This window comes from Musa acuminata, unplaced genomic scaffold (genome assembly GCF_036884655.1).
Source record: "Musa acuminata AAA Group cultivar baxijiao unplaced genomic scaffold, Cavendish_Baxijiao_AAA HiC_scaffold_1082, whole genome shotgun sequence".
Lineage (NCBI taxonomy): Eukaryota > Viridiplantae > Streptophyta > Magnoliopsida > Zingiberales > Musaceae > Musa > Musa acuminata.
The window spans coordinates 1-14316 of NW_027021296.1; the positions used below are offsets into that span (position 1 = coordinate 1).

A 14316-nucleotide genomic window follows, 5' to 3' on the forward strand; every position below is an offset into this window, starting at 1 on the left:
TATGTATATAAGACATTTAGTGCCTATGAAGTAGACTAGCGTTGGAAGAGGCTAAGTTAAAAATTAGAATAAATCAAAACAAATAAAAATTCAAGATGATTCGAATGTGTATCAAAAGTTTTGAGAAATTTTCCCAATCCAAAAAATATGGTCAAAGACTTCAAAAACCATGGACATATTGATAAATTTAAGCTTATTTCATAAGTAATTGAGATATTCATCAGACGAAACTCATGTAGAGCCCAATTTAATTAGAAAATTTTTGTTGGGGTATATGAGTCATAAATTATAAGGAATTTGAAAAATTAGGAAACTCGATCTCATTCAAAAAATTATTCAAAAGATTATTAAGCAACATTGGTCAAGGAAATGATCATTTTACCAATTGGTCGTGCGATTAACATGGAAATGATCCTTAATTCATATAATTTGGATTCAATTTACTTTCTTTGGCATCAATTTAAGTCCAAATAAAAAGGAAATTAATCCCAACCTATTTCATTTAGTTTGTAATATTCCTCAACTTATTGCTTTATTTCATCAACGTTATTTAGGTAAAAAATATTATAACACAGATTTTTATGGTAATAAATTTTACCAAGATTTATAGTTTCGAATATTACCGCTCGACATGGACGATAAGTACTGGTTTGATAGTATATTGGTATGTAGATCGCTCGCTACCAGGTGAAACGCTTAACATTGATCTGTATCAGATGATACGAGATGATATCGGGCGGTAACAATCGAAATTTTGATCATTACTACTAGACACAGCTCGATAATTCAACCGTTATTGCTCGATAATGGTCGAGATCAATCGTTACCGATCAATAGCAGTGCAAATCGACCATTATTGCTCAGTAACGGTTGAAATCGATCGTTATCGATCGATAATAAAATTAATAGGTCAAATATTTAAAGTTTATATTGTAACAAAATAATCTAATAATTCAAATAATTTTTCTGTAGATATTTCAATATTTATTTTTAACTTAAAAATCATATCCTAACTTTTTTTTTATAGATATTTTCGAAGGATTTTACGGTTAAATTAGGTGTACCACTCGGTACGCCCTGACGTATCACTCGATATATAGTACCGTACTGTACCGTATCGAACAAACCTCGAAACTATGATATTGTATGAAATTTCAATCCTTAGATTTTACTATCATAAAAAGGAGTTGTTTAAATCAGGACATCAGCAAAGTTCATCATCCCCTGCCAACCTTCCATGGAAATATAGGCATACAACCAAAGCATGCAACCTGATGTGATGCATCTTCAACACTTTCTTAGATTGCACGAAGAACATACTAACTGTTATCTCCATGTGAGATCAAATGAATGGAAAACAAGAAAAGGAAAGGACAATGGAATGTAAATAAGATTGATGATTCAAGAGGCATCAAACTGAATGATTGCAAGTGTTCTGTAAACTTAAGCTCACAAATAAACCAGAGTAAAACAAAAACATAGTGCTTCATTTTCCATTCTGCCAGAATAAGTACCACAGCACCAGAAATCAACCACAAAAATGAAATTGTGCAAAACATATTCGAGTGTTTGCACTCTCCAAGTTTCTGAAATTATAGATCATGCATGTCGTTCTACTAGGCATTGGCATATCAAGAATTTGAATACAAGTTGTGGAAGCAGATGAGGAACATGAATAACAGGGCTAGCAGTGAATATGCTATAATGTGTTAATGCTGAAAACCATGGTTGTGAATTTGTTGAACAAATTCAGAATGATTTGCCTAAACGCAAACCAACTCGAACACAAACCAACTCATAGCAACACCGGAGCGAATCAAGCTTTTAATTCAAGAACTAACCAAACAGAGAGACAGTTTAAAAGATCAAGAAAGAGAGAATGATACAGCAGTAAACACAGTTTAACCATCTTTGTTGCAGTTTTGCTGCCAAGGAGATTTAATTAAGCAATTGAAGTAGGACAGTGTACCAATCTGAACCGCTTACTAGATGCAATGTGTGAGTACAGGCATGAGAGACCGGAGAAGCAGCACTGTCAAAATCTAACCAAGAAACCCTATGAAGATGGTGGATGACACCAATGACATTATGACAATGAAACAACAATAAAAATGCAAATATTTCAATACAAAAGACATTAATGATTGGGAAAGAAAGAATATGAAGCTTGAATTGTTTCTCATTAATCAATCAAAAAAAGGCACAATTTGCTGCCTGTTGCAGTAACACAGAAGTCATGAATCTATGCAAAACTTTTACCATTCTTTACTACCACAATCTCCAACCAGTACTTCTCAAAAGCAGATCTATTTTTGCTGTAACATAGATGGCATAAATCAAAGCAAAGTTTGTACCATCCATCACTACCATAATCTCCAAGCAGTACTTTTTTCAAAGCCAGATCATCCACAATGCACAAACCAATTTTCTCATCAAATTAATCCAATCGACGAATCAGAAAACCTACAGAAATGAGTGAGTTTGGCAAGAGACTGCAGCTTTTGCGATTCCTATCAACCTCTTTTCTTCGAAAGCATCAAAGCATAACATTTTACACCAACATGGATCCAGTAAAACAGAGATCTAAATTAATAACTTGAACCTGTTCAAGCGATTTGCAGCGTCAAATTCTATACACTAACATAAAACATTTTTTCCCTGTGCATCATTAAGCCATATGCAATATTCATACAGTGTGCTTAATTTCAACAAATTTTTCCATAACTGGGATCAAGTAACCAAGCACTAGGGAAGCAGTTTGAGTTCCGTTCGGATTGGGTAATGGGTCGTTGGCTGAGTTAGGGACAAGATCTCACCAGATCTAGCTGTGGACTTCTTCGAGCTCTTTTGGCATACAGTTTGTGGCCTGTAATGAGGGATCAGCCTTTTGTGGCTGATCCCCTCTCTCCATCGTTCGGAATGCTTTTGAGCATATGTCGTGTTATAAACCCCTGTCTGAAGGGATTGTGGGGCCTTGTCAAATTTCTGTAACCTGGACCAAGCCATAAAACAATTGGATTAAATTGAACACTGATGGTTCTTGTAATCTGCAGGATAATGCACAAGGGGCAGGATTCTTGATGAGATCCAGTGACGGAAAGTGTTTGCTGGCTGGCTGCTCCTTTTTGCCGGACACTGACTGCTGGAAGGCGGAAGTGCTGGCCATTAAATTTGGGTGGGAGCTGCATTGAATGAGGGTGTGCGACTCACCTGGAGGTGGAATCAGATGCTGAGATGATTGTTAAGCTCCTCAACAAGGAACCTTGGAAACTCCTTAACTGTTTTAGGAGTATTTTGCAACTATCTACATGTTTTTTGGGTTGTAAATTCTATCATGTTTTCAGAGAAGGGAGCATAAGTGCTTAGCACATTTTGCGGTGTATTCTAAATCCGAGGAACATGGTTTAGGTAGCCAAGCACTAGCCATACAGAGTACCAGAAAAAAGAAGAGCTAACTCGAATTTTTCCTCCAAACAGAGTTTCTATTAAGAATGATGATTCATATGAGAACACAAGTCCATCTAATTATTCATACCTTGTCCATGCAATGCATACTATTAAACTTTTTAAAGACAACTTTTAGCCTTGAACAGAAAAGAATGTTTATATTTAAGCTCAGTGACTGATGAAGACAAAGGAAAGGAAAGCATCAATGAAACAATGAAAGCATCAATCGACGCAAATTAGAGTACAATACCTCATAACCTTCTTTTATCCTATAGCAAGAATACTCGATGAAATCAGTGTGAAGATCACACCAGGAAGTTCCCACACAAGTGTTTCTCCTTCCTACTGTCAATCAAAGCTCGAACTCTTCCTCACGGAGCGCCAATTCTGCAGCTTCTTCCTCTTCTTCATCAAGCATAAAGTACTGGTTCCTCTCCACCGGGCGAAACATATAGAACATGAACATGTAGAACAAAAGGCTCACGGTTTCCTCAGCTGCCACGCTCACCCAGCGGTACTTGTAAGATGTGATTGTCCCCGATGCATAGACGACGATCCTCGTGAAGTACAAATATCCGATCACAATGATGTAGAATTGCCGGAAAAGTGTGAGCTTCATAAGGTTCCTTGCGGCCTTTCCGTCGGTCTTTGACGTCTCACGCAGAGATCTGATGGACCAGATGATGGGGAACAGGACGGTGCAGCAGCAGATGATGTCGATGAGGAGGAACACCTGGTTCCAGGTGACCCAATCCCTGATGAAGGGTCCGGTCTCGCCGATCACCACGGAGGCGATGTTGGCGATTATCTGGAGTGGGATCACGATCATCAGCACCTTCTTCTCGCGCTCCTGGAGGAAGGGCTTGAGGAAGGACCAGCCGGTGCCGATGAGGACGATCACGGTGAACAAGAGGACGCCTTTCAGGAACTGGAAGAGGTAGAAGGGGATGTCCCAGCCGTGCGGGGTGCCGGTCTGCCGGATGTAGTGCTGGTCCTCGGCGGCGAAGACGAGGTAGAGGGCCTTGCTGAGTAGCAGCCCGGCCATCAGGTAGTGGATCCCGTGGGATGAGATCCGGTTCTGGAACAGGGTGAGATAGATCCACGCGCCCAGGAAGACGGCGTACGCGACTGCGAAGAAGGTGTAGAGCGACGGCACAGGGGACTTGCCGACGGAGAGGTAATCGCGGGAGCCGTCGGGGCGGGTGTTGTACGTCTCGGTGCGGACCGACATGGTGACGGCAGCGGCGCCGGGGCCGCAATTGGCGAAGTAGAGGCTGTACTCGTCCGGATGGGAGACGGCGAAGGAGTTGTTGAAGGCGCCGCCGGGAGGCGGCGGGGAGAGATTCTCGAAGGTGAACAGGAGGTGGACGTACGGGCTCCTGAGGACGCAATCTGGGTACGAGCTAGGGTTAGGGTTCTGCTGTGAGTCGTAGGCGGCCTGGATCAGGCTCTCATCGGAGACGAGGAAGAAGCCGAGGAGAGAGGGGTCGACGGCAGGGGCGACGGCGGAGGAGGAGATGGACACGCCGGATAGAGCAATTGTGACGGTTCCACGGTGGTTAAATCCGAAATTCTCGAACAGGATGACCTGGCGGGAGTCGTCGGAGATCTCCAGATTCTTGATCTCCGCCATGGAAGGAGACATCAGGGAATCGAGAATGACGAGGAGGAGAAGAAGACGGAGAGATCCCTCCATGGCGATACAAACTGGGTCTTTAGCCGGCGACGGCGGTGACGATGGTGGTGGAGGAAGTATATAGGCGGAGTTGAGGGATGACGGGAGTCGACGTGTCGATTTACCGGTCTGTTGTTCCGCGGAAACAGATTAGGACAGCCGGCGCGTCCGATCCGCACAAGGGATCCACGTTCGTCTTTCGTTGAGATTCGTGATGATGAGATGCCATGCACCTGTTCGGATCGAGTTTTCTACTGGTCCCGGAGAAGAACATCCAATCTCGAAGCGCCACTTGTTTCATGCATACGTGTGACATTGACAAGATTGACGGTCAGGATCCATTGGGATCCTTTGGATAGGGTTCAATGATCCTCCTATTATTGATTATGTTATTAATGGTTTCAATGAGTTATTGAGTCATAATATAAATAGGAAAAGAATAAAATCTTGGTATAATTCGGCTTGGATTCACTCGAAGCCAAAATAAGACTACAAATAGAAATCTAATTTCTTCTTTTAAGAATTAGATGTTAAGGTAAGTAATAAAAGATGAATATATATATATATATATATATATAATATTTAATTCATTATCCTATCTAAATATACTAAAAAAACTTGAATTGCTGTGGAATTGATATCCAATGAGTGGAACAAAAAACTTGGCTTGTGTAAATATAGATTGCATGATCTAACATCCAAGGCTTGCCGAAAACATAGAAAGAAAAGAGACGGTTTACTCACCAAAGGCAGCTTCTTCTTCCATGCTGAGAGCCATGTTTCCTGCGCAGTAGATGATACCGCTGCCTGCCCAAACTTCCCAGTAACTGAGCCAAGAAGCTTTCCGACGGTAGCGGCATCATCTCTCCTGCGGAGGAAACCCTTTGGGCGCTCCATGGAAGGCAAGAGATGCCACAGCCCTCCACACAACCACTTGCAGCAGCAACTCAGTTTCTCATGTCCTTCGGCGCTGGCAAACATACATATATAACGCTGAAGCCAAGAAGCAGTCATCCTCACCAATTATTTTGGCATGGCATGACACCCAGATGACATCAAATCCCTGATATCAGCAGTCATCAAAGTCAGACAAAGACATGGCTGCGGAGAGATACCAAGCTTCCAATGCCTGCTCATCGATGTGTGGTGCATGGTGAAAGGCGTTGGGTGGAGATAACATCGAACAAGAAGGCCACGTGTTTTTGCTGCTTCGGTTTGCAGATGCATGCACTTGTGCTTGCTTCTCTTGCTCATCGTCTGACACACTGTTTTGGAATCATGTAAGTTGGGGCCGACGAGGCTTCCTCAGAATACAGGCTTTGTCTGGAGAATCTTAAGGTGTTCAAACAAGTCTGTCTTGCTTGGTAATCGGTTCATATGACTAATTTGTCAGCTACAATATATTTGTCACCTTGCAGTCAGCTTGGCTGGCACAGAAGGAGTATGCTGTCCACCAGCTATTAAGCATTTTGTATTATCAGAGTGAAAGATCTTGAGTTCAAATTTTATTGAGTCATACATTGAAAAGAATCCCTGAGGAATTCTAATTCACATGATAGAGAATATTAAAAACATAAAATTAAATCATGTCTCATCCACTGACATTATAATGATTAAGACATGGATGTAACTTGCAGTGAAATAAATTGAATAGTCATCTGATGGGGAAACAAGGAAAACAAGACAAGTCAAGGTTGGTAATGGGCTTGGGCTTAGTAGGCTTAAACTTGGTAATGGGCTTGAGCAAGACCTATCACTTATGTAACATTGACTGACCAACCTTGATTGTTAATACTAAGACCTATCACTTTTCTTTTGGTTGGAAGTTTCTAAGCTGAAGTTTGGTGCAAAGCCAAATTCATGTGACACCTCTCAATTATATTCCAAGTTTGGTGCAAAGTCAAATTTATATGGCACCTCCCAAATGAATTCTAAGAATCCTCGATAAGATCATTTAGTTTAACATTTGTTGAGTATGAAAACTAATGACTTATAAATCCGTCAGGTCTATTTTATTTTTAGATGTTTTTTTTTAAGCTCATGAAAAGGATATGCCCATCACGGATAATTCCTCACAATTCCTTATGAGCTTATGGGATCGCACCGATGACCGACACATCTGCTTTGCTTAATATTAATATGATGTTTTGATGTTCAAACTAATGCTCATTTTCATTCTATCTAAAAAAGGTAATCTTATAAATCTATATTTGAGTTATTTTTATGATCAAATCAATCCCCTACCAAACAAGACCAGTGATCCACAGAGCAAGTTATACTAGTCTTTATCCTTTGTCCACAGGTTCAAGATTCCATTTGCATTGTTGACCATTGTGTGTTCATTCTAATGCGTGGATGAGAAAAGAAGGGACCAGTCCAAGAAATTTCCAATCTTTCTTTGACTCAGACAGTGATGTTTGGGAGTTCAGTGTTCCATCACACTTGTGATACTCTTCCAACGAAGCCTTCAGCTTGCCTTAAGTAAGAGCTCCCCCATACGCTGCAGAGTTCAGCATCCTTTCCTGACCCAGATTAGTCCCAACTTTTCCTCTCTTGTCAGAGCGTTTACTGACGGGAAGAACTTAGCGTTTGATTGATGATCCAACCAAACATGTTCAGTCCTGCCTTGGCAGGCACGTTGTTCTGAGATCTTTGAACTTGACATCTGTGATCTGCAGCCGACTGCTAATAATTGATCATTTAACTGGCGGATGCGAAAAGTCCTTTCAATATCAGTTCTTAATTAGGTCATGTCAGTCGAGACTTTTCTTTGATGTACAGCAGTAGCAGCAGACAGTGAATCTTTGTTCTTTGGCATGCTGTCGAACCTTATACTCGGAAGTATGAGAATAGTAGCTTGGACCAGTTCAACAAGAAGGACCTGCAGCAGTTCAGCTGTCACACAAGCAGTAGTAACCTTCTGATGTCTTTATATCGATTCCCACCCGCCCTTTCTCTTCATTCTTCAGCTGCTGTTCTTCGATGGAGAGCATGGAGCCGTCTCTTCAGGACACTCCAACCTGGGCTGCAGCAATTATCTTCTTCTTCGCCATCGCTGTCTCCTACATCTTAGCACAGTCGATCAGTTTTGCCGGAAATGTAAGTCTGGTGTTCGCTCGATGCTGCTATGTGAAAGAAACTTGTGATGGATCCAGTAATCTTTAACTCCATCACGAAATGTTCTGCAGTGGTTCAGGAGTCGTCAGAAGATTGCACTGTCCGATGCTATCGACAAGCTAAAAGAGGGTGAGCCGAAGAAGAAGCTGTGATGTTTCAGGTTCGCTTAGGGATGGTACCTGAGATCTCTGTTTTGTTCATGCAGAGCTGATGATTCTTGGATTCCTCTCTCTGGTTCTGGCTGTTGTGCAAAGGCCGATTTCACATATCTGCGTGCCGGTTAAGGCAGCAGACTACATGCTACCGTGCCGCAGATTGCAACCCAAATCCATCTCTTCTGCTGCTGGTTATTGTGTTGACAGAGTAAGCTGGATCTATGTTTATTCTCATGTGTATTACTAGAGATGATGACGATTTGTTATTGGATTGTAGGGGATGATTTCGCTGGTGAGTCAACAAGGGATTCATCAGCTCCATACATTCATCTTCGTGTTGGCAGTCGTCCATGTGCTCTGCAGCGTGACCACCATGATTCTGGGAAGAGCCAAAGTAAGATCTTGAACTGCTCACATCTTTATGTGATTCTTCAGTGCTTTCGGTTTTCGGATTTCGATCTTCTTGCTGCTGGCAGATGAGGCGATGGAAGGCATGGGAGAAGGAGACACAGACAACTGAGTACCACGTTGCAAATGGTGGGTAGCCCTTTTTGTTCTGAAAGGAGCCCTCTTCTTCTTCTTCTTCTTCTTCTTCACATCTTTAAACCACAAGGCCAAATCAATATAATCTGTGAAGCATATGCTTAGTTCTTCTGCAACTTTTACGGTGAACTGTATCAGATATCTGAAATGCAAGTCATCGTTCAGACCCTAACAGGTTTAGGTTGACGAGAGAGACCACATTCGCAAAAAGGCATATCAGTGTAGCTACATCATCATCCTCCATGTATCTGTGGATTGTAAGCGTCATCTACCACTCTTCTCCAATGGCTTATCCGCATCAAGCTCTGTGTCTAATTGATTTGGAACCTCGAACAAGCAGAAGTGCTTTTTCAGACAATTCTATGATTCCGTGAACAGAGTTGACTATCTCACCCTTCGCCATGGCTTCATAACGGTAAGGCTGCACGCAGCATCGCTACTTGGTTTCAGTTCCCTGCATGCAGATGAGTTTCTTGGGGACTGACTTCTGTAAGCACTCTCAGGCTCATTTCTCCAGGCACACCACGTTCAATTTCCATGAGTACACCAATCGATCTTTGGAGGACGAGTTCAAAACCGTGCTTACAATCAGGTTAGCTGATCTTGGTTTCATCTGCCCCGTTTTCTTTGTCATGTATGTTTGATCTTAGTCTGCTCATGTATCTGAAACAGCCCTCCCTTGTGGTTTCTTGTGGTCATCTTCATGCTTGTTGATATCCATGGTAAGATTCATATGACCGAAATCTTATCCTCATCACATCCAATGCATATTTCCCTCACTTGTTCCAACAATTGTAGGGTGGTATTCCTACTTCTGGCTGTCATTTGCACCCTTGATCGTAAGTACAACTCGACAAGATCTCTTGGCACTCTTCCACTGTCAATAATGTCTGATTGGCCTTTTCTCTCACAGACAGTACTGGCTGTGGGGACTAAGCTTCATGTGATTGTTGCAAGAATGGCTGTGAAACTGGACAGGGAAAATATAGTCATCACCGGAGCACCGCCGGTGCAACCCAACGACGATTTTTTCTGGTTTGGAAACCCCAGATCGATCCTTTTCCTCCTCCATTTGGCTTTCTTTCAGGTATCACATCCATACTAATCCAACAAAAAAGTGACAGTATGTTCGGCACGGTCTGACATCTTCTCTTCTCGCAGAATGCATTTGAGCTCACGTTCTTCATCTGGATCTGGGTGTGCAACCTTTGGTTCCTGCTACCTGTTGGATATGATTCACCAATTCCATGAACGAAACTTGATGAATGTTCTTCTCTTTTGCAGTATGAATTCGGCCTGAAGTCCTGCTACCACGAGAACTTTGGGATAACCATCGCAAGAGTGGCATTAGCGTAAGTGATCACCACATGGATCGCACTTGTGTGCTTCCTCCTCCACAAGAACTACTCTCACCTCCGCTCACTCTGTTCCATGTCTCAGGGTGGTGGTACAGTTCCTCTGTAGCTACATCACTCTTCCCATGTACGCGCTCGTCACACAGGTAACCCACCCGTGCATGGATTAAACCCCCACCGGTCAGTCATGTTCGTCTCTCTCAGAAGTTGAGTTGTGGTGGTTCTCACTGCAGATGGGTTCGGAGGTCAAGAGATCCATGTTTGGGGAGCGGACGAAGACGGCGCTGAGAAGATGGCACGAGGAAGTGAGGGTGAGGAGGAAGAAGCAACATCCTCACAGGCGTCCTCCATCTACTGTTTCACGTCAGCAGCAGGAAATATCAACGCAGATTACATCATCAACATAAATTGTTTAGACTTATTGTATGATTTTTTGGGCGAAAGAAGACGAGATTCAAGCAAAGAATATTATTGATGATATATTAAAATATATATCAATTAAATTAATCAAACTTTCGATCTTGAAGTTTCCAGCTCTCAACTCTCGATATATTACCATCAATTTTTTAGGTGTAATTAAAGATGTTTTTATACCCGTGAATGAACCCTAAATGATCCTCTCCATATATTAGGGTACGTTTTTGGGTATCGTTTGGCGGGTGCAAAGGAACCTCACATATACAGACAAATACAACATATTCCCCTGTTTTGTACCCACCTCTCAGGCTTTGACTGTGGATCCCACGAAGAAAGCTTGTAGTGTGCCAATTATTACGAGGGTATTCATGTGGGCAACGAAGTAGGTAGAAAGAATAATGCTTCTAAATAAATAAGTTCTTCTGTAGCCCAAATTTTGTCTCCACTTTAATTCTCGCAAGCCTTTCGGTCAATATCGATCCACCGATCGGAGATGGCTAGGGGGAGCTCGCAGTCGCAGACGGCGGCCTCGGCGGGGGGCGGGGCGCGGCCGGCCGGGGCGGTGCCACGTGGAACGCCGGCAGCTGCGGCGGGGATGAGGCGCCGGCGGCTGGGCGGGGGCGGAGGGGGTGGCGGCTTCGCTGGCGGCGGCCCCGGTGGGGGGGCCAACATGCTTCGGTTCTACACCGACGACGCGCCAGGGCTCAAGATGACGCCTACGGTGGTGCTTGTGATGAGCCTCTGCTTCATCGGCTTCGTCACCGCTCTCCACGTCTTCGGCAAGCTCTACCGCCACCGGACCGGCGGGGCTTGATCCGACACTTCCGCCGCCTCCCGATCCATGGGCATTCGCAGCTGTGATTCCGTACACTTTGGTTGCTTGCTTTGATTCTCTTTGCTGAATCGTCCCTCTTGTTCTGTCTTTTGGGTGCTTTTACTTCTTGCTGTTCTGATCTTAGCGCATGGATGAAGCGTACTTGAGAACAGGTTTCTCTTCTTGCAGGTGTATGCAAAGTTCTGCAATGATCTGTTAACATATACCTCTTCGTTTGTTGCTTCAGATTTTGTTCATCCAGTGGGAGTATTCTTGAGAAGGGAACTGATTTAGTCCTATGCTTAATGAAACAATTAACGTAATGCTCTATCTATATCATGTTTGGATCTGATTAAGGCTTATAACCAAGAAGCATTCTGGCTGTTTACTTTGATTGTCCATTGCACCTAGTTCGATAGATTCGGTACAGTCTCATTCGTGTGACACCAAGAAAAAGTGTTGTGGTTCTTGGTCGAATTGTTTGTCGTGGAGTTGTGAAGCTGATTTATAAAGAGACTTTCCTGAAGCTGTGGATGGTTTGATTATGTTTTGATTAATGATTATAGCTACACTCTCCATTTTTCTTGTCAGCTCCTTAATGCCTCAAGAACAAGAAGCTCAATGATCTTCTCTAGAATGGAAAGGGGTAGAAGCAATTGGCAATTAAGAAGTGTAGAGATAGGAAAGATTCATTGGTGATAACCTTTAGGTACTCTTTATACACTGGTAGATGGGTATCTTCTTCGATAGGTGACACTTGGAATTTAAGAGGCCTTCATGCTTGCTCGTTTGATGCCAACTCAGTCCTATTAATGTGGCATGCTGATTAAGGTAAGGGACTTTCGATTGGGTTTTATGTGGTGACTTGTTCCAAATATCTATGTTCTGGAGGCTATGTGTTAGATTAAATAAGAGAAACAAAGTTGTATCGAATACCGACCAAAAGAAAAGAGAATGGCATCAAGTAAGTAATCCTTTTGTCTTTAATATTGTGATTTTTAGATAGAGCTACTACGGCAAAGATTCAGTTATCTTCTAAGGAAAGTTGGAAAATTAAAAAAAAACATACTATGTAATGATTGAACATGAGGATGGTGTTTATGTAAAGTAGATAACATTGGAGAGTAGCCAAAGAAATTGGAAAGCTAGGTTAATTTCTGGTTTCAAAGATTTCTCTAATATAACTTATCATAATTCTTGGTTTAACTTAAATGGCTGTTGAATAGCTACTTAGTGGATTGGTGAAAACCAATCCAAATTTCTTTTCCTATTTGACGATAGCCAGTTGTGTTTCTGAATGTGTATCTGTTACATATTCACCTTAGGACTGCAAAGTTGGTTGCTTGAAATTTGATACAGGGATACAGAAATGATTTGAGATCAATTGATATCCAATATCAAATCCTGTTCAAGACATTATGAGTACCTTAAATAACCTGATGATGCATAAAGTGGTGTGATCATGTGCAGCTCAAATGGTTGAACAATTATGGCATAAACTTCAAAGTAAAGCACAAAGAGAATTCCCAAATATCTTTGTTAACTTGAGGTTTTCTTGCTAGATGATAAAAGAAGGCGAGAATTTCTTTTGTAAGAAGATCTTTAGGATTTATTACGGATCATCATGTCATGTTGATCTGAAAGGAAAATTTATTAAAAGTTTGAGAACAGGTTAGATTTTGTGGATATGTGCTTGATATCAAAACATACCTAGAGCAAAGTTACCTTGACCAGTCTGCCTGAGAAGTTGAAGTACACTATGAAAAGTGTATGATATCGGTATGATAATGCTCAGTGGGTTCACTTCTTGCAAAGGTTGTAAATCAATGCTGAATTGCCTTTTGGATGTTTGGAATACAAGTGGTTCTTTTCCTATATTGTTCTTGTATAGTTAAAATGCTGTGCTATTTTTAGCTTTTCAATTTCCAATTTTCAATTTTCAATTTTTTCACATGAAGCAGGATTGCTTTGCTCATCAAATGACTGAAAGATCTGTTCCACATCTTCGTTATTTTATCATTTGTTGTTTTCCTTTGAGCGATGTATTTATAAAAATTATTTTCATCCAGTAATATTGTGGTACAACTTCATGCTTTATATCTTTATATCCTACTGTCTTAACATGCTTGAAGAGACTTCTCCAGTCTGATTTAAATTCAAGTTTCTGATGTTCATGAGGTCAGCTACTCCCAGTTGTTCAAAGTTAATTCCTGAGAGACCATTGCCATTTTTTCCTGCAGAGCCAACATCTTTGTATACTTTCCTTCCAAGTATAATTATGTTTGAAGTGTACTCCTCTGCTTGAACCAGTCTTCACAGGCAACCACAACAATGAAGAAATGTAAAGGTTATCAAGGTTTGTCTCCTTCAGAAGTTTACTTGTGCCAATTAAACCTTGCATTTACAGCTCAATACAAGTTTCATTGTTGGTTGTGGTTCATGCTGGTCTATAAGACTTTTCCTTTCTCATTCCAATATGATATGGTCAATTTGCAACTTGTATTACACATCTAAAAGAAGACAGTTTGGTCAACCAGTACTTTAGTTGTTGCTTAGCTTCTTGTGGTTGGTTTAACTGAGTTGCTTAAGCTCAGCTGTACTCGAGCTTTATGATATGGTTTACTATATTGTTATTATTTATTATATACAGTACATATCTTTATCAGATTAAAGATCAACAAAATGTATGGTAGATTCCAATATGACTGACAATCTATGAACACTGATTATGACAGCATACCTAAAGAATAAACGTCATCCCTTTATATAGGAATTATTATTTTGAAGTTGATA

The 14316-nt window shown here is 41.5% G+C and overlaps 3 protein-coding genes across 5 annotated transcripts; 2 read left to right on the forward strand and 1 right to left on the reverse strand.

Annotated features, from left to right (window-relative positions):
* Positions 1–2564: 2564 nt before the first annotated feature.
* On the reverse strand, positions 2565–6082 carry LOC103984253 (protein CANDIDATE G-PROTEIN COUPLED RECEPTOR 7). Of its 3 annotated transcripts, none has more exons than XR_010509745.1 (2): positions 3698–6082; positions 2565–2992 (listed from the first exon to the last, which is right to left on the reverse strand). XR_010509745.1 is itself a non-coding variant. In XM_009401714.3 (2 exons), the coding sequence occupies exon 2, from the start codon at positions 5141–5143 to the stop codon at positions 3800–3802; it is 1344 nt and encodes a 447-aa protein (XP_009399989.2). In that variant the 5' UTR covers positions 5144–5496; positions 5867–6082; the 3' UTR covers positions 3586–3799. The 3 variants fall into 3 exon arrangements, 1 of the variants encoding a protein (XP_009399989.2); XR_010509744.1 differs by having other exon boundaries at positions 2565–3210; XM_009401714.3 differs by lacking the exon at positions 2565–2992 and having other exon boundaries at positions 3586–5496; positions 5867–6082.
* A 1918-nt stretch (positions 6083–8000) lies between these two features.
* On the forward strand, positions 8001–10818 carry LOC135666306 (MLO-like protein 3). The gene is made up of 15 exons (XM_065177901.1): positions 8001–8221; positions 8311–8368; positions 8445–8602; positions 8672–8788; positions 8871–8931; positions 9103–9194; positions 9278–9352; positions 9441–9529; positions 9610–9659; positions 9736–9776; positions 9851–10024; positions 10099–10134; positions 10222–10289; positions 10378–10438; positions 10526–10818. Exons 1-15 carry the CDS (start codon positions 8105–8107, stop codon positions 10697–10699), a joined length of 1371 nt encoding a protein of 456 aa, XP_065033973.1. The 5' UTR covers positions 8001–8104; the 3' UTR covers positions 10700–10818.
* A 351-nt stretch (positions 10819–11169) lies between these two features.
* On the forward strand, positions 11170–14078 carry LOC135666307 (protein transport protein Sec61 subunit beta-like). The gene is made up of 2 exons (XM_065177902.1): positions 11170–11566; positions 13764–14078. The coding sequence occupies exon 1, from the start codon at positions 11203–11205 to the stop codon at positions 11521–11523; it is 321 nt and encodes a 106-aa protein (XP_065033974.1). The 5' UTR covers positions 11170–11202; the 3' UTR covers positions 11524–11566; positions 13764–14078.
* Positions 14079–14316: the final 238 nt, after the last annotated feature.

Excerpts from the sequence above, each read along its gene's own strand:
- LOC135666307 (XM_065177902.1), top strand. The coding sequence starts at position 11,203 with ATGGCTAGGGGGAGCTCGCAGTCGCAGACGGCGGCCTCGGCGGGGGGC.
- LOC103984253 (XM_009401714.3), bottom strand. The coding sequence starts at position 5,143 with ATGGAGGGATCTCTCCGTCTTCTTCTCCTCCTCGTCATTCTCGATTCC.
- LOC135666306 (XM_065177901.1), top strand. The coding sequence starts at position 8,105 with ATGGAGAGCATGGAGCCGTCTCTTCAGGACACTCCAACCTGGGCTGCA. Across the intron at positions 8,369-8,444 it reads TATCGACAAGCTAAAAGAGG|AGCTGATGATTCTTGGATTC; the intron begins GTGAGCCGAAGA and ends TTGTTCATGCAG. Across the intron at positions 8,603-8,671 it reads CTGGTTATTGTGTTGACAGA|GGGATGATTTCGCTGGTGAG; the intron begins GTAAGCTGGATC and ends ATTGGATTGTAG.